Genomic DNA, 22,694 nt, shown 5'->3' with positions numbered 1-22,694 from the left:
AAAAGTGGACAAAAAGTGTGATGGATCAAATTTTAATTGTTATGTTTTACATTCTGAATGCTAACGGCAGCTTCTGCTTTCTGATCATTTCACCGTGTTCTTTTCTGCTAGCTTCACCCTTTAAACTGATCACACAGGATAAGACGTGGGTAGAAGCCCTAGAACACTGCAGAGACAAAAACTGGGAACTGGCTTCCATCATCAACGAAGAGACCCAGGCCTGGGCTGAGCTGGAGGCCATGAATGCGGTCTCTGCTCATGTGTGGCTTGGCCTTCGTTACACCTGCACCCTGAACTTCTGGTTCTGGATCAGTGATCACGTGGTAAAGTTTGATCGCTGGGATCCAGAGAGGAACACAACAAACAACTGTGATGAGAGTGCTGTCATGCGTAAATCAGACTACTTGTGGGTTCCTACGCCTGATGAACAGAAGCATAATTTCATCTGTTCAGAAGATACATTCCAGTAGTAGCTGTGCAGAGGGTGATGCAGCACCGCCTGCTTTTGACTTCCACCGTCCCAGGTGCAAAGTGTGAGGCTTTCCTCTAATATACTGATGGGTTCAGGTCCAGGGTAGCAGCTTTTCAGATAAATACTGGTGGAGGTAAGAAATATATTGGTAACACTAACGATCTGTTATAAGGCATTTGTAAGCTGTAAGTATATATTAGTTAATCATGAACAAAGTACGTATATACATTAGAAAAAGATTATTACGTCATTTATTACTTAAGTTATAAGACATTCGTAAGCTATTAGTAGATATTGAACTATTCATGAATAAACTATTTATACACATTTGGAAATGATTATAAAACCATTTTAACTAAAGTTGTGCAACATTTATTTATGATTTAGACATTATTAAAAACGCTGTGTCAACATTTTTGTATATCATTTAACCATCAGCAACTAATTTTCAATATGATCTACCTTATTGGTGAAATAGTGTACTGTACCATTTGTTTATTCATATTTAACAGATGATTTGTCAGACATTCTTAAATAAAGACCTGTAAATCATAGTCCCTAAGTCATTGTTGTGTGTCCTTGGGCAAGACACTTCACCTGTGCCTGTGTGGTGCGCCTTGCTAGTCATTGTATGACACTGCTTGGCAGCAGCCTTAAACAATTTCCCTCTGGGATTACTAAAGTATCTAAAAAAATAAAATAAATGACTTGCTGATCTTTTACTCACCTCTTATAATGATTTGGCTTTAATAAACACAGATGAGGAAATTACTAACTTCTTTTCATGTTGAAACAAATGATTTGTTATTAGATATTTCTTAATGATGAATATGGTTCACTTTTGATTAAGGGTCAAAATAACATCTGCAAATGATTAAAATGTGTTTTATGAATGTCTAACAAATCATTATTATACAATGATTTTTGTTTTTTGAGGACTGTGTGTGTCAGAAAATGATGTTTGTTTTATTATTCTAAAATAAAGAGGCTACATAATAAATCTTTACCTGTTGATGGCTGCTTTTTAGATTGACTTTCTTTTAAAATGTATGTGTCCATATATACTGTGTGCACATTTCCCTAACACACAATTCAACATAAGACGACACACAATAGTGTCTTTGTGATGTTTACATCGAGACTGAATTAAACCCGAATATTCAGTTTATTACAGTTTATATACAGTTTATTCTCTTGATGCTCGTAGAGCTCACACCAGCTGTGTGTGCGCTGCCTCCTTCACACTCCCGTCGTTAGGCGGAACCCTTCTGCCCGGAACTATCTAATAGGCGCTGTATTCGTCGTGCAATTTAGAGTTAAGGACTACATAACCATGAGGGTGTAAACAAACAAACAAAGCTCAGTTCCGTTTTTTTAAGACACATTTTGTTTTTAAACTGATTATTGATATAGTTCAGGTCCTGATGGAGATTTTAGGCAGCACGTTTGATGACTCTGTGTTTTCTGAGGCGAGAGACCGTGTGTCTGCGTCTCTGTCCTCTTACAACGCCAAATTTTGTGAACCCGAGGTAAGAGACCCCGTGTTTTCGTGGCTCTAAGTGCTTCAGTCATGAATGTTTTATGATGACAATAAAAAAAAGATCGTAATGATAATGACGGGGGTACATTTTATTTAGCTAGCTAGCATGGCTATAGTTATTCTATTTGTTGACAAATAACTAGCCATTTAAATTACAAACTGTAAATGATACCAACACAAAGAAACGTGTGATAGTGTGTAATGTATGGAATTAACCGCTGCAAACATTACATGTCCTCCAGCACTGAGCTGACTCTCCTGTGGTTTCTCTGCAGTGGTTTTGTGACAGCGCTGCTCTCGACACTGATGACTCTTTGGAGACACAGAAAGTCTACAAATTTAGAGGTGACCTGGCCATTAGACAGGGCAACTATCAGGTATCAAGCTGTCTCTCTCTTCAAAACAGTTATCCAACATTGAGTGTAAAGCACCCTGTGAAAACACGAAGAAGCTCTCAGTTCAAGGATTCAAGGATTGTTTTGATGTGCTAGTATTTGAATATTCCTCTACAGTGGTTGACGTGTGACTGGCTGGAGGAAAGCCAGTGGGTCTTTTTTGCATAATGTAAACAGAAGAACAACTTTAAACATAAAAAGCTGATGTTGTGTTCATAACATATCTAACATGTTATTACCTATAATATGTCTAAAACACGCTGGCATTTCTCGATCCTATTACTGCCCACTGTGTGATGTAGAATGATCTGTTTATGTTTTTTTGGTGTGTTTGGTTTAGAAAGCCCTGGATGCCTACAGCAGCTGTCTGCTGTGGATTGCTGACAACAACCTGACCATTAGACGAGATGTTTTGGAGGGGATGGCCAGATGCTGCACCAAACTAGGACAGAGAGACAGGGCACTGGACCTGGCTGATTTACTGGTAATTCATTTTTCTACAGACTTGTTGGATTAAATATATGAAGCTAAAATGGCTAAGGGAGCAAAAGTCATATCCTCATAATCTTTTTTTTTCCCAGAGCAAAGAAGCCTCCAACACCTCTCACCTGACCAGCCTCTTGTTGCTAAAAGTCAGCATCTACCAGCATTTTGGAGCAGTAGGGGCAAAGATGTCGTCTCTACAGCAGTTGTGTAGCCTGCTGCCATTCAACCCCTGGCACTGGTTCAGCCTGGGACAGACGTGTTTACAGCTTCTGGAAAGCAACACAACCACAGGTAAAGTTAACTTCCTGAACAATTATACAAGTTAATTGTTTTATCATCTTTTTTTAAATACCTCGTAGAGGTGTTGTCCTGATCCTCTGACGTGATTTGCTGTATTTTTATTAGGCTCCATTTCCTCCAAAAGGTGTGAAACAACAGAAAAACAGGTGAGTGAAGAAACTGAGGAGCAAGAGGAGGAGGCAGCAGAGCTCAGGGAGGACAGAGTCTGGCTCAAAGCTTGCACCTGTTACATCAGGACAAGGTACAGCACTTATCATATAACACACACACACACAGCAAATCAGATGCATGGATTTATTCAATCAAATTCCTAAGTATATTTTAAATGTTACCACAGATATGAGAAACAATATTTCTTCAAACACCAATGCAGTAAGATAATCTGTGATTCCACTGTCGAACATGCGGCCACATCAGACCTCTGCAAATCGTAATGCTTTCCACAGACTCCTGTTGAGAATCCTTCGGCAGCAGCAGTCCTCCTTTGTGTTGCAGCGCAGTGAGAGCGTCCTACAGATAACAGAAGAGGCATTACAGCAACTAAATCCCAGAGAAGCAACATTGCAGGCACTCACTGAGGTGAGGACATGCTCTGTGTTTTTGTTTTAGGTTAATCTTGACTTAAGTCAGATCACTTTAACACAGTGACAATCTGTTTTAGGTGATGTCAGAGGACCTGATCCCAGAGAAGATGAGGGAGGACTACCAGGACGGGGAGAGTCTGACCAGCGTGTGTTTGCAGAGCTTCAGAGAGCGCTGGTGGGACAAGATCTTACTGACAGGCGTGTTGGCGACTGATGGGACACGGACAGACACAAAATCCTGAAGCTGCAGCGTTTAAAGATGGTTCAGATATGAATGTACTTTAATGTATCTGAAGAACAGGGAGAACTGTGATGACTGCGGTCATTGTTAAATCTTAATGTTTTATCCACTGTAAGACAGTAATTCTGTGCCTGCTTTGCAAACGAAATGTTTTTATCTTTTACCAAAACTGTAACTTATGCATTTACATATCCATAAATAAAATATGTTGTTTATACTTAAACTTTTACTTAAATCAAACCCTAACCACTTTCACACTGTTTAAACAGGAAGCAAGAACATAAAGGAGCCATTAGTTAATAAAGCCTGTATCCTCTGTATTAAATGAATAATAAAATCCCCAGCAATCCCATATCACAGATAAGCAGCTGTTGGCATTTAACTGCCTGATCACACCCTGTCTCTCAGGACAATGGAGTTATGCTGTGTGTGATTTGTTCCCATGACATTTAATGAAACAACACACAACTCCTCACATCACATTCAGTTAGCTAACCAGTCGAAACACGTGTGGGTCCGCAGTACATGGTGTAATATCACGCAAACATTCAACTAATATATCTACGACTTATGTAACCCTCTTTTATAATTTAATGAATAAGGGGCCAATAGATCAGATCACCAATGGCTGTTTTAGTCATAATAAATGTACAAACAATTTCCTATTTATTTGTTTCCACACTGAGTTTTTTTAAAGATATTTCCAGCCATGATATGCAAATGATGGGGCGGGGCTTTCTTCAGACCACAGCAACTGATGCCTGTCAGTTTTCTTCAAGATACAGCTGCTCTGGTCTGAAGAAAGCCCCAGGGAAAAAATGTGGAAATGAATAAATACATGTTTATTTATGACTTAAACAGCTTTCCACATTCCATATAGTCAGATTATTTCCATCAAGTCTGGTTTCTGTTTGAACTGAAGCCTGCTGCACGTCTCTCAGTCATGCTCTTGCTTCTTTCCAGTCTTGCGTTCATGCCACTCTGGAATGGCCTCCAGCCCAGCTGTGTCCTTGTTGTCTGTCCTATTCCATGGTTGGTGATGAAGGAGCTGTGGCGAGCCAGCATTCTGGGTTGTGCAGCATTAGGATGATTTTGGGGGGTCCACTTTAGCCCTGGAGGAGGGTTCATCTGTAATTGTTCCTTTGCTCCTGGCAGAAACAGCATAGAGTCTCTCTGGAGCTGAGAACTGAGAAGAGTTCGTGGCTGAAGTGGAGGCTGATCTTGCCTCCTGGTTTCTAGAGAAGTCTGTCGCCCTGAGTTGTGTCCTCTTAGATGTGTGAAAGGGAACTGGAGGATTGCCTTTTCTTGACTTTGCTGTAGTGTATGAGAGAGGAGTTTGAGATTCTCAGATGGAAGGTCCACCTTTGAATTAAAATTTAGGGAGCATTTCCATTGTCTTTGAAGCGCATTCAGCCCTGCAGGTTGTGTCAACATGTTCCTGTTCCTTTGCTGAAAGAAAAGCTGCGTGGTACCCACATCTGGTTGGTCAAGATGTGAAGTCCTCATCAAAGGTGACTGGGTTAGTACAGTCCTCTGCAGGGAAGGGGTGTGTGGAGAGTTTGGATCTTGAAACCACACGCTGTTTTCAGCTATGGTGAGGCCAGCAATTTCATGCTGAACATTTGAGAAGTGGGTCTGATTGAGAGGAGTTAAATGACTCCTTGTGTGATTTGGATTCTTTTCCAGAAGCTCCACATTTGTTCTTGCATCATGCATGGTGCGGACAGGTCCCACTGTGTACTTTTCCACAGAAGTAACCGGTTGCAACCAAACCGGGTACGGTTGCGGAGGTTTGCCCTGCATTTGTAAAGCAGCACTTCCTTCTTTGTGATTTGACTTCTCTTTACCGCCACCAGTGATGTCATCCATAGTTGCATGTGACGTGGAGCAAAGAGTGTGCGGCAGAGGGATAAAGGTGACGAAGCCGGCGACTGGTTTGGAGCTGGTGTGGAGTCTTTGGAATTCCTGTTGGAAAGGTGTGGCTGAGCTGCCCTTTATATGAACCGCAAGACTCCGATGGACTTGCCAGGACAGCCAGGAGAAACTGAGGACACACACACACACACAACAGACATAAAAACACAAAATATACATAACAAGAATGCATAAACAGATCATAATTGTGTGTACCTGTATGAACCAGTTAGCACCTCAGTCCAGTCTGTGATAATAAAACTCTCAGTGATCTGCCCAGTCAGCTTCCTGCCAGTCTTGGCACAGTATGTCTGTCCATGGACACTTCGCACTGACAGGTTCTAGACACACAACATTTATTCAATACTTATAAAGTAGTGATGTGAAATGGGGATTGTTTTACAAAAGGTGAACTGACTCACAGGGAAGTTGTTGCTGTTGAGTTTGAGGTCCTGCCACATACTGACAAACATATTCAGGTTGAGATGATCCAGCAACAAATGAACAGACACATTTCTCTTCTTGCTTGCCTCCAGTAGATCAAACAGCAGCTCAACATCACTGAAGCTGTCCATCACTATGGCCAGGGCCTAAACACACACACACACAGTTAGAGTCTGCAGACTATCTACAGAGATTCACAGAAGGCACTGTGCACCAGACAGGTCAGCATAGACAGTTAATGTTAAGAATTCCTCTCACATTGACAGGCTTATGTTCAGTCTCACATGTGCACACATGGGGGAAAAAAATACCTTCTAACATACCTGTTTAGCTCTTCTGATGAATTGTCGAAGCAAGTCTTTCATGCAGGCTGCCCTGCTGTCAGACTGGAAATAAACCTCAGTGCTAGGGTCATCCTGGACCGGATCACTCAATTTTAAATCTGGAAAGGCAGGAGCATCACTCATTTAACAAAATAAACACAACCAGGTTCACTTTTCATAGCAAATAATAAAAGTTTCTACTCTATAATTACCTTTCAGGCTACTCTGGGCCACTTCTGCCACGGTAGGATCGCTGTCTGTTGACGCGGCCTGGCACTGGGTGGGAGACTGGGAGCCAACAGATAAGCTCTCCAACTCTTTTTCGTCATCATTGATTGGTACATCAGAATCATCTGCATAAAGCAAAACACTGTATAAAGCCATGGTAAATACAAATCATTCTGATTGCAGTCCTGTTACCAAAGATGAGGTGATACTTATAAAAATGTACCGGTGTTGAAATCCTTCACATTCTCCAGAATGTAATTCTTCTCTTGCTCTGACAGAAAATCCACTTCTCCCTCTGCTTTTAACATCTTGTGGTATCCCTCCAAGCCTTGGCTGAGCAGGCAGTCCACTGCAAGTCGTGCACTCTCATTGTGGCTTAGGTCAAACGTGGGTCCACTGGCTATAAAGTCATAAACGGAGGATGAAGGATTGCGGAGGTCCTGAAGCCGTCGTCTCACCTTCCCCAGAGGTCTGGACTCTCGGTACGACAACACAGATACAGTCTTGCAGGCATCCATAAATGATAGACATTAAAGTCTGACTTAACAAAACATAAGATGCAAAAGGAACAGGATGATGTTACAGCTCTGCAGGAAAGAGATCTACTGATTTGAACACACAGAGAGAAGATCCCGCCCCTGCTAAGGGGCAAATTGATCTCCTAGCCCATGATGAGTTATGACAGGTATGAACTGCATGTTAAAGTCATTCAGAATCAAATATACAGGAATGTATACCATACATATAATTAGGGCTCACAGCAGCAGGGTAACAGGTGACTTGTTCTATTTCTAATATAGCACCAGACTTGAGTGTTGAGAAGTGTGAGAAGTGACAGGACTGTGGGCTATTTTTCCCTCCTGGGGCCTGAGACACACATGATGGACAGCATGTTAGCACAAATAAAAGAAGGGTGGAGGGACAGAAACAAATGAATGACAGGACTGCACATGCTTGTCGCTTCAGTTCATGTCAAACAGCACCTGAATGCATCGAGGCACACCCAGACTGAGCAGCTGCTGGTCTGGGCAGAAAACAGAGTTCTTACTGCCTTAATAATCATCAGATCTAATTGCATTCAGTCAGCAATAAATGTATCACAATAAACCAGAAAAGTCAATCAGAACTTTTTAAACTAATTTTATCCAAACAAGCTTTAAATAAAACAAATATCAAATTCATAATAAAAATTCAAAATGAAACACCAGCACACATTTTAAAAACCATATATGAAGTAAAGTTTGGAGCCTACTGTTACATCACATAATTAACTGATGAACCCATCCTTATATTGCAAACTGGCTTGGATAGTGGTAAACTGACAGCAGTGCAGTATGCTCCTCAGTCTGTCAGTCAGTGAGATAAAGAATATGTTTTCCTGACACCATTAAGGCAGAGGACAGTTTGTGGTCACTGGGAGACAGAGGACAGTGTGTGGACAGACTGTGAGGAGGCAGAGCTGCCCTCTTTGGCTCTGGCTGACAGCTTCTGTCTTAGCTCTCTGATTTCCTTCAGGAGTTTTCTCTCGCTGCTGTCCAGCTGGGCCCGGCCTCGGTCCAGGGAGACTGACAGAATACAAAGAAGGAAAGAAAAACAGGAATATTAAAAAAAAAAATACTCTGACCACATTTTTTAAAATATCTATTAGCTGTAATGAGATCCATGTTGTGGTCTACATCAATTTGCGTATGTTTGTTAAGCAATACATTTCCCCTGTCTTTACTGAAGGAAGTGATAAATAACAGGACATTATCCGACCACTTTGCCTCTTGTACCGTGAGATAGCTACAGTGACTTACAGTTGGTGGAGGTGCTTTCTGAAGGTGAGCTGCCGTTCAGACACACCATGTCAGTTCCTGCCTTCCTTGGAGTGATGGCAGCATTGGCTCTGACTCTTGGACTGACGTGTTCGGTTCCAACAGAAACAGCAGTTGTGACACCAGCTCTGTGAGGAAGCCCTCTAATCGGACACTGTGACATTATCCTCGGCTGGCTCTGTCCATCTAACATGAAGCAAACACTGCTATTAAAAACACGTCTGGATAACAAACTGTGTGTTTATAGTAAATAATACCTGCTGATGAGCAGGGTTGTTGCTGATCCTGTAACTGTGCTCTGGCGCTCATCACTTCATCCCACTGCAAATCAACAAGTCACATCAGTAATCATTTGTCTTAATCAGAGATAGATAAAGTACCAGAGACCCAGACTTAAGTATAAGTACAGATACTCTACCAAAAATGACTTGAGTAGAAGTAAAGTCTTCTTTAAGTACCATACTCAAGTAGAAGTATTAAAGTATTCAACTTTTTTTGTACTTAAGTATTTAAAATAAAAAGGAAAAAAAACAAGTACCGGTATGCTGTTTTAATATGTTTTGTAGTAATAAAGAAAGCAATCCAAGCTTCTGTCCATATAGCTCTGTGGTTCTGTGGTTGCAGCAAACCAAGAAGAAGGGCAGGAGCTAACTGAACGACATCTAATGACAAGACTCCACTCAAACCTGCTTGAAATCAGTTGGAGAGCCATACTGCTCTGGCAGCAATACTGGATTTGTAATGGAGGTACTGAGCACACAGTGCATAACTTAAGGCAACAACATGACTACAGAGGATACAGGGAGGGATTCTCTTTACGTATGTAGATGGGAGGGAGTGGAACGACAGAACTGTCATTAGTTTAGCCTAAACAAATTCCTTGAAGTAATAATAATAATAATAGGTACTACAATCTAATAGCCACCAGGCACGGTGGATTTAAAATATGTTATTCTCTCTTTTGCACAAAGCTCTAATATTTATAAAAGAACAAAAACATATTAAAAACAACTTTGTTCCAAAGCTATACTGGAAATACAACCTCACATTCACCATAATATAGAGCTCATAGAGCGGAACAGTCTTTCTTATTACTCAATCTATCTATCTTCTTATCTTAACCGCTAGTATTGCTAATTAATTGAACTAACACAGGATTAGGAGGAACTATTTAACTGAGGCATCTGGCTCATTGAATAACAACACAAACTGCTGTTTACTCGTGGGTCAGCAACACACTCTGCTGAGAAACATCGACCTCCTCTCAGTCTCGGCCTCAGTCGCAGGCAGGTATGTGCTCATTAACCGCTGTGCTGCACAGAAGTGTTCCGTCGGGTGTGTCTATGTGCCGAGTAACGATGCTGCTCATAGAAAATGTGACGGAGTAAAAGTATTCAACTCATCGAAATATGTAGCAAAACAGTGGAAGTAGGAGAAAAAAAAATAAGACTTCATTAAAGTCAGACCCAGCCTTTCAATACTTAAGTACAGTAGTGTAGTAGTCCTACTTCGTTAGGTCTTATGACATTAGGAGCTTTTGTTTCCCAGACAGAATCATAATAAAAGAGCATACACTATGTCACAGTAATTCTTCCTGGAAATAGAAAGCCCATACATCATTTAACTGCTATGTTGACAAATACATGTCACATGTTGCTCACCTTCCTTCCTGCCACATCTCTCATAGTGTCAGCCAGTCTCTCCTCCTCTGCCAAGGTTTGCCTGTGAAGCTCTGCCAACCTCTCCCTCTTCCTTTCCCGCTCAGCATCGACCTGCTGTAGGCGCTCCGCCACCTCCCTTTGCCAGTCTGACTGCAAGCCCAGCTGGCACACCTCTGCCAGGGACTCCTCCAGGGCCTGAGTGTATGTAGATTTTTTTTTTTAAATCAAATACAAACAGAAGATATCTTAAGTACCTCTAGAAAATTGGCAGACTGTGTTGTTTAGACAGTTTCCTGTAAAACCAGATGGCTACAGAAGATCATGTCACACTAACCTGCATGTTTGTTTCTGCGCCGTGTAGCAGCTCTGTGTAGCTGTCCTCCTGTCTTTCTGCCTCCTTCAGTCTCAACCTAACCTCTTCCTCAACCTCCCGTCCTACACGCTGTTGCTCTTTCAGCAAAAGCTGAGACAAAACATAATCATTGTGAAACTTTTAGTAGCAGCAGGGAAGTCAGAAACACAAATTACATGAACAATGGTAAAAATATATGTCACATATTCTGAGTAAGTATTGATGGCATTTCTAAAGGTCTGCAACAGTAGAACAACAACTGATATCAAGGGCCATTAAGTGTCGGTTTGCTTACAAAAGGCCACAGTATATTAACTTCCCAGTATTAAACCAACTACTTGACACTGCATGACTCTGCTCCACCATCTGCTTAGTTGCAATTCCTAAAATTTGCCAAATGATATTGCAAACTGTAAAGTTAGAGCCCACTCTGCTGGACAAACTGTGTGATGACATTTCTGAATATATCTTTTTTTAAAAGATACCGATATATTGGAAGGGACTAATAAAACATCTAGGTCATTGTAGGACATCTTATAAGTCAGAAATAAAAAGGTAGAGAAGCATGACATAGCAGGAAATGGCGGTATGTTACCTCTTCAAGTCTCTTCCTTTGAGCTTCAAGCTCCATCTGTCTTACTTCCAGATCCTGGACTGCTGCAGCAGTCTCTTGCTCACGAAGCTCAATCTGAAGAAGAATTTACAGGTTATAGTTTCACAAATATTTGTAAGCAGGCTCATAACAGACCAGGGTGACTAACATGATGAAAAAACTTTATTAAATATAACAATTTATTAAATATACTCTAAGAATAAATTAAAATGACAGAATTCAAAATGACACTTTGAAGCTATAGAAATACATTTTCTGTATACAGGGCTGCATTTACCTTCTGTTTGATCTCATGGTCTAGTCTTTGTATCTGTGAGGACTGCAGGTCCTGTTGTTGTTTGAGGAAGCGTCTTCTCGTTGCATCCAGCAGCTGTAACTCTTTCACCTTCAGCTCTCTCTTCATGGCTGCCAACCTGAACAGGACGAAGCAGTGTCAATAACAAAACTGACACCGACATTGACAACATAAAACAAATTACTAAAAGTACAAGTGGTTTACTTTGCCCTCTGCTCTGTTAGTTTTTCCTCTTCTTGTGCCAGGATGTTTCTGCGCTGTTCCTCTGCTTTTTGTAGCAACTCCTGTGCTCAGGAGAATTAAGAAAGGAAACTTTTGTTCACTTTGTGCAAAGTAATCGGTTCTTTTTGTTACACTCAGACAAAATCAATGAAAAGTTCTAACAATCAGTTTACCTGTTGTGCAAAATAGGCCTCCTCTTCAGCTTTGCGACGCACAAAATCTGCATGCAATGCTGACACTTCCTGTCTGTAGACGACACACACATTTACACAAGTTTCGATACCTACCTATTTTAAAAAAATAAATATCTGACTTTCTTATTATAAATCTGACCTCTCACGGAGATACTCCAGCTCCTGCAGTCGTATCTTCTCCCTTTCCCGGCTTTGGTATTCCACTATGAATTCTGGGTAATGGTTGAACACGGGGTACTGACCTGCTGTCAGTGGTGTAAAGTCAGAGAGCATAGTCTTAGGGTGGATGTCAGCTGGTGTGCTGCCCATAAGTCGATATGCCTCCTTTATCATGGCTCCAACATCCAGATTGTTGCGATGGTGAAAAAAATACTGAAGAGAAAGGAAAGGAGAAGAATTTTTGGCAGGGGAGAGATGGAAATGTTGACTGTGTTCACTTGCAGTTTAAAATGAGAGGGAAAAGTAAAGAATGGGATACCTCGAAGTCTTGTTTCTGGGAGCACAGCAGCAGAGGCTCGCGGCAGCTGATGACATAAGCCACACAGGCCATAAGCAGGAATGAGGGATGATTGGAGAAAATGTTGTCGAACAGTCTGAGCCACTCATCACGAGTCAGAACCTCTGAAAATAGCGTCTCCAGCAGGGGCCACACATAAAGCTGGGACAGACAGAGACATATCTTAAAAAAAATGAGCACATGCAGTCATAGATCAGCATATCCAACCATGTGACCAGCTGCTGTTACCTGTGAAGTGATGCCACAGTCTACCAGGTGCTGCAGCAGCTCCTTGTCATGATGAGCCAGAACATTCTCCACCATGCTCAGGATGTTCAGAGGAGGGTTGGGGAAATACTCAAACCAATGCTGGCACCAGTTCACTGCACAATGAAACCCCAAAATAGTAATGATTCCAGAAAAAAGACTCTTGACTGATAAAGTCTTAATTTTTCAAAAACATTTCTCAAACAATGTATTGCTGTGACACAGAGCACTGCAGAATAGTACCTATGACAGTGGCCACCACCTCAAAGCAGAGCATTGGATTGTTCTGGAAAAGCTTGACAAAAGGAAACGCTATCAGAGGAAGGTACTCGACCTCTCCAAAGATGGCTGCCCAGTGAGCTAAGGCAGACAAAACCCTGTAGAACATACAAAGAAACACAATCATGGGTTCACTGACAATCATTTCATTTCAAAAGGAGTAAACATTTAAGTGTCACTTGTGTGTACGACTGAGAGTACCTCTGCAGTCCTCGCTGCAGTTTGTGACTTTTGATGGGGTATTTATCATGAAGAGTGAGGTAAGCCGAATGCAGGCCTTTGTCTGTCAGGCTGCTGTATGCTGCATGGTTCTCCGGCAGACAAAGCAAAGAGCGCCACACAAACATCCTGCAACACAGATACAGGTATGAATCTTATTCTGCATACAAATTTCAGTCATCAGTACACGTGACTGGGTTACAACCACAGATATTTGCACCTGTATTTAGCAGGATATTCTCCAAACGCCTTCAGCAGAGCCACCAGTCTCTTCTTATTCAGACCAGCTGGGAGTTCATTCTATTTAAAGAAAAACAAGTCTAAACTCAATCATCAGCCTATAAAGTGAAAAAACTATAAACTGACATGGAGACTGATTTGGACAAAAATGTGTGTGTATGTTGATTGTACCTCTTTATCCTCAGCTCCAGATCCAGCAGGTGGTCTAAGTATCTTCACTTGTGTTTGCCGGCCTGAGGTCTTAGCTGGCCTGTGAGTGACCTCTGACCTGACCTTGACCTTTAGGTTAGACAAGTCCTGATCTGCAGTACCATCTGAGACTACAGCCACCCGGGAGGGAGGAGGCTTTGGGGGCAGAGAACAACACATGATATAAATAAAGTGTAATAAAACAACAAATCAGATAAATCTTATGTTATCAACCATCACCTTGTTTAATTCCTGTGTGAAACTCTGAGCACAGTACACGTTGATGCTGCCGTTATCCATAATAGCCACAACATGTCGGCCATTAGGGCTGACTGCCACTGCAGTAATGGCATTATCATGGGAACCCATGTGGAAGAGGAGTTTGCATGTGTGAATGTTAATAAAACGCATCATGCCATCCTGGCTCAATACACCCAGTGTCTATGGAGAAACATAAAGACATAAACACACAGGTTCTGCAGAGATTACACACTGTTTAAACAGATACATGGTAAAGTGCAATCGTTTTAGAACAATACCATTAAGGCAACCATTGTCAGCATGAGACAATGACCAAAAACCAGAATCACAAATCTTTAGCCACACAAAAACACGGAGTCTGAGGACATAAGCCATGACACAACGAGGTCTTGATCTCTGTACCTGGCTGGCTCCTCCATCAAAGCTGTCAGGCAGGAATTCCAGTTGTCTGACAGTTCGAACTTGTGTGGGCATCTGAATCACCCTGACCAGCTGCTGGCTATCCAGACACCACAGGTGAAGCAGATTAGAGCGGCCACCTGTTGCAAGGTTCTTACCATCACTGTCAACACAACACATACAGTATATGTCAGTGTTGGTCACAGACCTCTGATCACAATTTAAATCAACTTTTATTATTATCGTGATGGCATTGAAATACCCACCCATCCATCTTCTCAGCATTAAAATATCATGTTGTGAAATGTAATCATAAAAATATAATGAACAGCGCCCCCACCGTGTGACAGCAAAGGCCTTATAGGAGATTTTGGGTCCACAGTCAGGAACAGGGAGCTGGTATTTGCAAAACAGTGTGTCGCTCTCCCATGCAAAAATGGAGTCATCACTGAAACAGCTAAGGATGGTGTTACTGAGGGGCAGGAAAAACACCTGCAACACAATGTGCCACGAGAAAGACAACAACAGACATTTTAAAAACCATCATGAACGATTACATTACTGAAGTGATCATCAAACTTTGATTTGCTTGTCTTTTCATTTGATTGAAATACAGTAAGTGTATTTTTACCCTCTGTATGCCAACAGACTGCTTGATGTTGAGTTTCCTCTTCCTCTGAAAAGTGTCCAGATCCCAGAGCTGAGCTGTGTCTGATGATGTGGTGATGGCATAGCGTCCTGAGCTGTGGACAGAGATGGATGAAACTGCCCCCTCGTGACCTCGCATCCAACTGACCAGCTGTTTTGTGTCTTTGTAGTATTGGGGGAAAAAAAGGAAAAAAAATATTGTTTTTTTTATAGCACTCAATTAAAATGACATAGTTCATTTTAGTCTGATGGAAAAAAAGTATAACAACAAAATAAAGACAATAAAATGCTAAATGAATAGACATCTCAAATCTACCTTTGTCAAAGCATTTGACAGTGTAGTCTGCCAAGGCTACAAGAAACTCTGCGGTCCTACGGAGGCTGAATGCCAGAGCAGTGCAAGCCTGTCCTGTCTTCTGCACCAGCCGGAATCTACCCCAAGACAGGAGAAAAGAACTGGATCAAACAAATAGCGCATGCCAAGTGGTACAGTTGAAGGTTAATAACTAGTAAAAAAATACCACATTTAGCATTTCATATATTCACCTGTTTCTACTGATGTCAAAGACGTAAATATTGCCATGGTGATCTCCAGCCAGGAAGGAATCTCCGGTGGTGTCAAAGGCCACATGCAGGAAACGCACAGTCTTGGTGTGCTGAGCAGTACGGACAACCGTCACCAACACACTATGAAAAACACAAGCAGTGATCATTAGAAAGGATAAAGAATAAAAGAGTGACACATGGCTGCTCTCTAGTGGCTACAGTTTACTTTTGGAAGTGTACAAAAATAATTAAATACTATATTTCTTAAACAGAAAATGACAAAGTATACTTTGCTGCTGCATTGATACAAACACTTGTACAATCATTAACCACCACTTGCACATGCAGCTATGGATTTGTATGAATTTGTGCGACAAGCAGCAGATATTACAGGTGAGTTTTTGGAAGGTTTTGACCCACCATGCTTCAACAAGAGCTTCAGTGTTGGTTTTTAAGTGAAATGAACACATAAAAAATGACATGATATATACCTATATAACTTTTTTAAAGGACAAAGAGCGTGCTATATGGCACATGAACAGCGCAGTAGGTATGTTACTCATTGAACATCAGTTGCAGACAGGTTGGTTGGGAGTCAATAATCCTTTTTGTTAAATCGCACCTACCTTTTCCCTGGTGTTGGTTTTCGGTGCCAGATTTTACCCTCCTCTTTGTTTCCGATGTCCGTCACCTCCATGTTAAAGAAATCTCAACAAACTTACAGCATACATTTAGAAAAATACACCTTTACCTAACTTAATGTTTATACCCCTGTTGATACATGGCTTCCCAGCTAACAGGTTAGCCGCTAATCCAGGCGGAGCAAACAGCGCGAAATTTAAATGAGAAATAATCAGTAGATTTAGCTGAAAATAACAACGCGAGAGGCCACAAAATATCGTTTAAAGTTCACCAGCGTATGGAGTTATTCTTTCTTCAGTAGCCTCATAACGCTTTAGCAAATTTTACGTTAACAATCTGAATTTATATGTTTGTTTTGAAGACGGTTATTTGGTCGCCCAATGATGACGTCGCATGGAGGCAGTTCCAACTGTGAATTAAATGAAGATTTCCTACATTTACAAAAGGGATCGTATACTACCGACTGTTTTGTATATAATAATGATATTGTATTTGTTTAATTATATTCATTGTTTCCTTCACTCTGTCACAGATTTTTCCATCCGTTACGTCTTCTTTCACTGTTTTATCGCCACTCTACAGGTGGCACGCCTCTTTCTTTTCTTTTCTTTTCTTTTTTTTTTTACACGCCTATTTCTGTTGCTGGCTGCCTGTGAATGGTCAAGTGAATGGTTTGGCAAATTTGACAGGAAATACTACAATAATGCAAAACATATCAAAATAATGCGGTACAAGTACTAAAAATACATCCGGTTTTAGCATTTTCCTTCAGATTAAGAGGTCATCACTTCACCTTTAGTATCAGTTGACAAAAACCCTTATTTATGTTAAATATTTTCAAAAGGTAAAGGCATTTAAAAATGTGACTGCCTAATAAGAGTGTTTTTTAATTAGTCGGAACAGAAATTTTTCTTAGCAATATTAAAGCCAGCGTTAAAGTGGAGAAATGTTATTATTCAGTTTCATTATTTCTAAATCATCTATAAAATATAAACATTTCCTCATGAGATTAATTCACGTATAATACGTTGATTCGTTTTTACTTTGAAAATCTAAACCGGATGTTTCCGTTAGAGAAGCTAGCTCCTTCTGATTAGCCACGTCATGTAAACTTAGCAGTGGAGCTGTTGTAATATAAAGAGAGGAAGGACTTGCAGTTGTTTTCATTTTCACAGAGAAGCTTTTATTTCAGGTTTATAATTTGGCATTAGTTCTATGGAAACATGTCAGATATCACAGAGTGGTTCAGGAGCGTCCCTTTAATCACCCGGGCATGGTTTGGAGCTTCGGTTGCTTTTCCCCTTATTGGGAGATTAGGATTGATTAATTTCAGGAACCTCATATTGTTTCCGGAGCTGGTATTCACCAGATTTCAAGTAAGTTCTTTATTAGCTTTGCTCGGTGTCTTGGTGTGTGAGTGTTTGCCGTTATATGCTGCTGTGTGGTTATGTTTCGAATGTGGTCGGTTAGTTAGCAGGTGGCTAGCTGGGCTAGCTATGGTCACCAGGCCTGAATTGTGTGACAGCCAATGAGAGGACGCGACGCAGGAGGGTAGGACTTCCGGGTGCTGTCAAAATGTTACTAACAATTAAAACGCCGAAAAAAAATATTAGTTTTTTAGCATTATAATGAAAACCATAGAATTTTTATCACTAGTGAACATGGTTAAATGTTCAAGTTGATACTATTTAGTAATATTAAAGAAAGTGGAGACTTTAGAGTAATTACTTAGGATGCTCATTATAAACTAGCCCCTCAGGCACTTAGCTTGCTGAGAGCCTTCACAGATACATTATCAAATATTTTATTTACATGCAAGTTTTAATATATGACTTTTCTACGTAGTTTGCTGTTATTTTGCGATACACTCTATGTAGTATAAGCTACAACATATGTAATAAAAAGTGTTATGTAAAAAGAGATGTCACACACTGTCAGCTCTGTCTGATTCAAGTCTCCTCTGTTTGTTTCAGATCTGGAGACTGGTCACAGCCACCTTTTATTTCCCAACTGGGTTTAAGTACCTGGTCAACCTGTATTTCCTCTACCACTACTCCACTCGGTTGGAAACAGGTGAGACTTCTGGTGGTGCACATGCAGTTGCATACAGTGCTGTTTATGTGATACAGTTCTTTTATTATATTATGACATTATATTATGTTGAAAATATTTTCATCTCCTTGCCTTGCAGGGGTATTTGATGGCAAACCTGCAGACTACATCTTCATGCTTCTTTTCAACTGGATCTGCATTGCTGTATCCTTTGATATAAATTCTTGGTCCCATATTGTGTAAAGGGAGGTTTTTATGTCTTTATATTTAAATGTATTTATAAATATAATGCTGGTGAATCAGCTGTCTAAATCCCATACACTCTTATTTATTTTCCTCATACTTATTCAAGTCATCTTCTGTTTATTATTGCTCTGTGCCTTCTTACGAGGAGGGTCATTGGTACTCCACTCTGCTACAAATTCTTATACTCTGCTCCATGTGTTCTTTTTTGTGGTTCTCCTTCAACTGCCTTTTCTGAACCCCACACTCTGTCACTGCAGCAGTGTGCCATGTCAGGGTGGCTCTGTGCCAGTGGCCCAGTGTCAGTCTCCCCCTGCAGAGCAGAGAAACCTAATCTAGGTCACATGCAGCACCAGCAGAACAGTCCGGCCCACATCTGAACACTGTGGTGTTTTGTCAAGAGTTCAGCTCTTGATGAGTCTGCTTGTTTAGGTTTTCACATATATTCCTTGGCCAGACTTTTATTTGATTTACACCTAATATAAACTCTTTTTTTGTCAAACCCTTACACCCACTTTCATTTCCGTTATGAAAGAGGGGTAAAGTGCCATGGTCAGATGCCTTGCTCGAGCTAGAGACAGTATAAGTAACTGGCTGGTGTGGAGATTTGAACTGGCAACCTTCCACTCACCAGCTGCTCTAATCTTAAGGCCACAGCTATGATTACACTGAGGTTTTCATCCTTGACTCTGTGACTGTAGATAACTGGGCTGTTGATGAACATGCAGGTGAGAATCCTCATCTGTCCATATTTACTGTATACCCCAACATGAATTATGACCACTGTATTGTATACACAAGCGACTTGTTGATGCAGATAAACTGTTGTTTATGTTTGCAGCTGCTGCTGATCCCCATGGTTATGTCAGTGTTGTATGTCTGGGCTCAGTTCAACAAAGACATGGTTGTGTCCTTCTGGTTTGGAACACAGTTTAAGGTAAGGTGCTGAATTTCACACAGATGTAGACTAGTCTGTATGACCAAACATACAATAATCCCAATGTTTTCATTTAAGGCATATTATCTACCTTGGGTCATTCTGGTTTTCAACTTTATCATTGGAGGCTCGTAAGTACACATTTAATATTTCAATAAGTGATTATGCCGTACGTTAGGAAACGTGTGTTCCCGTGAGGTCTGATCATTTTTTTTCTCTCTTTGTTATTTTGCAGTTTAGTGGATGAACTGACCGGAAACCTGGTCGGCCATCTCTACTTCTTCCTCATGTTCAAGTACCCCATAGACCTGGGAGGACGTGCCTTCCTGACCACACCAGAGATTTTGTAAGTTTTTATTTATATGCATTTTTTGTCAATATAAAGAAGAGAACTATTCTGGTTGTAAGAAGAGACTTAAAGCTGTGTTGTCAGATTTCAAATTTCCTTTCCTTTATTTATTTTTTAGATATACTTGTTGCTTGATTCCCTAAAAGATGACCTTTTCTCTCCAGGTATCGGTTCTTTCCCAGCAGGCGAGGAGGTGTGTCAGGCTTCGGAGTCCCTCCTGCCAGGAGGCCGGTTGCCCCGGAGCAGGAAAGAGGACGTCACAACTGGGGCCAAGGCTTCCGCCTCGGGGGAGAATAAGAGAGAACTACAGCTCCTTAGCTCCTAATAACAAATGGCTGGGCCTTTGATGTTTCTGGTTTAAATGTTTGCTTCCTCATGTTTTTCCTGTGTGAAGGAATTAAAATGCTCAGATTTAATACATTTTCATGTTACGTTTTTAGGAGGGAAATTTGAGGAAGCCTACATTTAGCTGAGACCACACTGCACAGCAGGACTCAAGACTGGCTATAGGCTGAATTAACGAAGTAAAGCCAGCTCCTCTATTACTACTACTGCAGATGTGTCCATGTGAAGCAGATAAAAAAAAAAGTTTTGTTTTTTTTTTGGTGCCGATTCTTGAGCTTCCATCCCATTTTTTTCCTTCTTCTTTGCTGTCCTCTTCTTTTCACCCCTCCTCTGCCTTTTTTTCTACACCTTGCCATTGGACTATGAAGACGCGTTGTTGCAGCTGCACATCAGCACGCCATTGGTTTTGATTCTCATGTTCCTCCCTCTTTCTCTCTCTCTCTCTTTCTGCGATGCCATATCAGATTACATTGTAATTACCAACACTGGGAGTGCGCATCCCTTAGCAGAACATGGACAGAGCTATTTACAGAGCTCTGTTTCCAGGTCGGATGTGAACATTTCCTGCCTCTGTGGCACATGTTGCATCTTTTTGTCACAAAATCTGATCTCAACCAAAATGAGGTAAAGATGGGATGTTGCTCTTTTATGTAAATATAACAATTGTTTATTGAAAGGATAAGTGAGTCTGAGTCTGTGATCATCGTGCTATATACAGCATATTTCTATATTGCATAACACTTACATAAGGACACTTCTGCACATCATGTTTTTTGGGCTAATTATTGTTGGGACCGTTCACTACTTCTGTTGTGAAAACTACTTGTGGATCCAACAGAGCTAAACACAGATATTCATTTTAACCCCGAGTTTGTCGCAGATGTGCTCTCTAATCCTTTTCTTAAAGTCTTGTTTATTTATAAAGCATAAATTTACTCTGTACAACTTAACTCCAATCACAATTTTTTTACAATTCAAAAATCATTTCATCGCATTTACATGACATTTTATCACTTGTATTTCAAGAAGAATTCATGATTATTTTGACTCATTAAATTATCAGAGCAGTTTGCTGCATTCAAATCCACACGAGCAAACAGTAATTACTGTGCAACTCTTTTAATGTGCTTAAAGTAAAATTGTCCAGACAATTATTAATATTGATTCAAAGAACATTTGGACATCTGTTGATTATTAGTCTAAGACCCTTAACTTGGGGATCAGAGTTTTCCAGCCATCAGAAGCCAATATTACCAAAAGGCAACTGGATTTCCTTAGAAATACTTTGCTGCTCCTCCAAGCAGCTTCATCAGTTAACGTGTATATACGCAGCATTGATATTTATGTACTGTGGTCAGTGGGCTCTTGGCAGGAAGCTTTATTTAAAGAGTGTCCTAATCAGTTCTGGAGTTGCTGTTTAGAAGGCCAAAGAGTGTAAAAAGTGCACCTTTGTGCATTTGACAAGCCGGTGTGTGTTCACTTGTAGGTGCTGGATCTCTTTGTGTAATTTATTTTTTTTGTACTGAAGTAAAGAAGTGCAGGTTTATACACTCAACAAAAATATAAATGCAACACTTTTGTTTTTGCTCCCATGTTTCATGAGATGGACTTGAAGATCTAAACTTCATTCCAGATACACAATATTACCATTCCTCTCAAACATTGTTCACAAATCTGTCTAAATGTGTGATAGTGAGCACTTCTGCTTTGCTGAGATAATCCATCCCACCTCACAGGTGTGCCACATCAAGATGCTGATCTGACATCATGATTAGTGCACAGGTGTACCTCAAACTGCCCACAATAAAAGGCCACCCTGAAATGTGCAGTTTTGTCTCACAGCAAAATGCCACAGATGCCACAAGCATTGAGGGAGCGTGCAATTGGCATGCTGACAGCAGGAATGTCAACCAGATCTGTTGCTCGTGCATTGAATGTTCATTTCTCCACCATAAGCCGTCTCCAAAGGCGTTTCAGAGAATATGGCAGTACATCCAACCGGCCTCACAACCGCAGACCACGAGTAACCACACCAGCCCAGGACCTCCACATCCAGCAGGTTCACCTCCGAGATCGTCTGAGACCAGCCACTCAGACAGCTGCTGAAACAATTGGTTTGCATAACCAAACAATTTCTGCACAAACTGTCAGAAACCGTCTCAGGGAAGCTCAACTGCATGCTCGTCGTCCTCATCGGGGTCTTAACCTGACTCCAGATCGTCGCCGTAACAGACTTGAGTGGGCAAATGCTCACATTCGATGGCGTCTAGCACGTTGGAGAGGTGTTCTCTTCACGGATGAATCTCGGTTTACATTGTTCAGGGCAGATGGCAGACAGCGTGTGTGGCGTCGTGTGGGTGAGCGCTTTGCTGATGTCAATGTTGTGGATCGAGTGGCCCATGGTGGTGGTGGGGTCATGGTATGGGCAGGCATCTGTTATGGACGAAGAACACAGGTGCATTTTATTGATGGCATTTTGAATGCACAGAGATACCGTGATG

At 41.1% G+C, this 22,694-nt stretch overlaps 4 protein-coding genes across 5 annotated transcripts; 2 read left to right on the top strand and 2 right to left on the bottom strand.

The window, feature by feature from the left end:
* The first annotated feature begins 1,760 nt into the window (after positions 1-1,760).
* On the top strand, positions 1,761-4,241 carry c16h8orf76 (chromosome 16 C8orf76 homolog). Of its 2 annotated transcripts, none has more exons than XM_028425827.1 (7): positions 1,761-2,001; positions 2,288-2,389; positions 2,748-2,891; positions 2,989-3,184; positions 3,299-3,434; positions 3,640-3,772; positions 3,855-4,241. In XM_028425827.1, the coding sequence occupies exons 1-7, from the start codon at positions 1,897-1,899 to the stop codon at positions 4,017-4,019; spliced, it is 981 nt and encodes a 326-aa protein (XP_028281628.1). In that variant the 5' UTR covers positions 1,761-1,896; the 3' UTR covers positions 4,020-4,241. The 2 variants fall into 2 exon arrangements, with proteins under 2 accessions (XP_028281628.1, XP_028281629.1); XM_028425828.1 differs by having other exon boundaries at positions 1,762-2,001; positions 2,288-2,357.
* A 671-nt stretch (positions 4,242-4,912) lies between these two features.
* On the bottom strand, positions 4,913-7,510 carry LOC114448345 (uncharacterized). The gene is made up of 6 exons (XM_028425255.1): positions 7,151-7,510; positions 6,912-7,052; positions 6,700-6,818; positions 6,355-6,522; positions 6,149-6,273; positions 4,913-6,062 (listed from the first exon to the last, which is right to left on the bottom strand). Exons 1-6 carry the CDS (start codon positions 7,443-7,445, stop codon positions 4,913-4,915), a joined length of 1,998 nt encoding a protein of 665 aa, XP_028281056.1. The 5' UTR covers positions 7,446-7,510.
* Positions 7,511-8,194: 684 nt separating this feature from the next.
* tbc1d31 (TBC1 domain family, member 31) lies at positions 8,195-16,632 on the bottom strand. Its single transcript, XM_028425299.1, has 23 exons — positions 16,252-16,632; positions 15,626-15,766; positions 15,396-15,511; positions 15,063-15,241; positions 14,772-14,923; positions 14,435-14,594; positions 14,012-14,212; positions 13,754-13,927; positions 13,563-13,642; positions 13,325-13,471; positions 13,088-13,221; positions 12,827-12,960; positions 12,560-12,739; positions 12,221-12,453; positions 12,061-12,133; positions 11,870-11,949; positions 11,648-11,783; positions 11,353-11,445; positions 10,740-10,868; positions 10,406-10,600; positions 9,002-9,065; positions 8,727-8,930; positions 8,195-8,492 (listed from the first exon to the last, which is right to left on the bottom strand). Exons 1-23 carry the CDS (start codon positions 16,320-16,322, stop codon positions 8,338-8,340), a joined length of 3,231 nt encoding a protein of 1,076 aa, XP_028281100.1. The 5' UTR covers positions 16,323-16,632; the 3' UTR covers positions 8,195-8,337.
* Positions 16,633-17,336: 704 nt separating this feature from the next.
* On the top strand, positions 17,337-21,143 carry derl1 (derlin 1). Its single transcript, XM_028424790.1, has 8 exons — positions 17,337-17,643; positions 18,241-18,340; positions 18,459-18,523; positions 19,264-19,290; positions 19,404-19,499; positions 19,578-19,630; positions 19,735-19,845; positions 20,013-21,143. The coding sequence occupies exons 1-8, from the start codon at positions 17,491-17,493 to the stop codon at positions 20,143-20,145; spliced, it is 738 nt and encodes a 245-aa protein (XP_028280591.1). The 5' UTR covers positions 17,337-17,490; the 3' UTR covers positions 20,146-21,143.
* The last annotated feature ends 1,551 nt before the right edge of the window (positions 21,144-22,694 follow it).

This window comes from Parambassis ranga, chromosome 16 (assembly GCF_900634625.1).
Source record: "Parambassis ranga chromosome 16, fParRan2.1, whole genome shotgun sequence".
In the NCBI taxonomy this organism is placed as follows: Eukaryota; Metazoa; Chordata; class Actinopteri; family Ambassidae; genus Parambassis; species Parambassis ranga.
The sequence above is the reverse complement of the archived record's forward strand: the minus strand, read 5'-3'. Positions and strand labels throughout refer to the sequence as shown.

Coding starts and splice junctions, on each gene's coding strand:
- derl1 (XM_028424790.1), top strand. CDS start 17,491: ATGTCAGATATCACAGAGTGGTTCAGGAGCGTCCCTTTAATCACCCGG. Junction 19,631..19,734: donor AACTTTATCATTGGAGGCTC/GTAAGTACACAT, acceptor GTTATTTTGCAG/TTTAGTGGATGAACTGACCG. Junction 19,846..20,012: donor CTGACCACACCAGAGATTTT/GTAAGTTTTTAT, acceptor TTTTCTCTCCAG/GTATCGGTTCTTTCCCAGCA.
- LOC114448345 (XM_028425255.1), bottom strand. CDS start 7,445: ATGGATGCCTGCAAGACTGTATCTGTGTTGTCGTACCGAGAGTCCAGA. Junction 6,819..6,911: donor GGCCCAGAGTAGCCTGAAAG/GTAATTATAGAG, acceptor CTGCCTTTCCAG/ATTTAAAATTGAGTGATCCG. Junction 6,274..6,354: donor TCAACAGCAACAACTTCCCT/GTGAGTCAGTTC, acceptor TTGTGTGTCTAG/AACCTGTCAGTGCGAAGTGT.
- tbc1d31 (XM_028425299.1), bottom strand. CDS start 16,322: ATGGAGGTGACGGACATCGGAAACAAAGAGGAGGGTAAAATCTGGCAC. Junction 15,767..16,251: donor AAACCAACACCAGGGAAAAG/GTAGGTGCGATT, acceptor TGTTTTTCATAG/TGTGTTGGTGACGGTTGTCC. Junction 8,931..9,001: donor ACAACCCTGCTCATCAGCAG/GTATTATTTACT, acceptor GCTTCATGTTAG/ATGGACAGAGCCAGCCGAGG.
- c16h8orf76 (XM_028425827.1), top strand. CDS start 1,897: ATGGAGATTTTAGGCAGCACGTTTGATGACTCTGTGTTTTCTGAGGCG. Junction 2,002..2,287: donor CCAAATTTTGTGAACCCGAG/GTAAGAGACCCC, acceptor GTTTCTCTGCAG/TGGTTTTGTGACAGCGCTGC. Junction 2,390..2,747: donor TTAGACAGGGCAACTATCAG/GTATCAAGCTGT, acceptor TGTTTGGTTTAG/AAAGCCCTGGATGCCTACAG.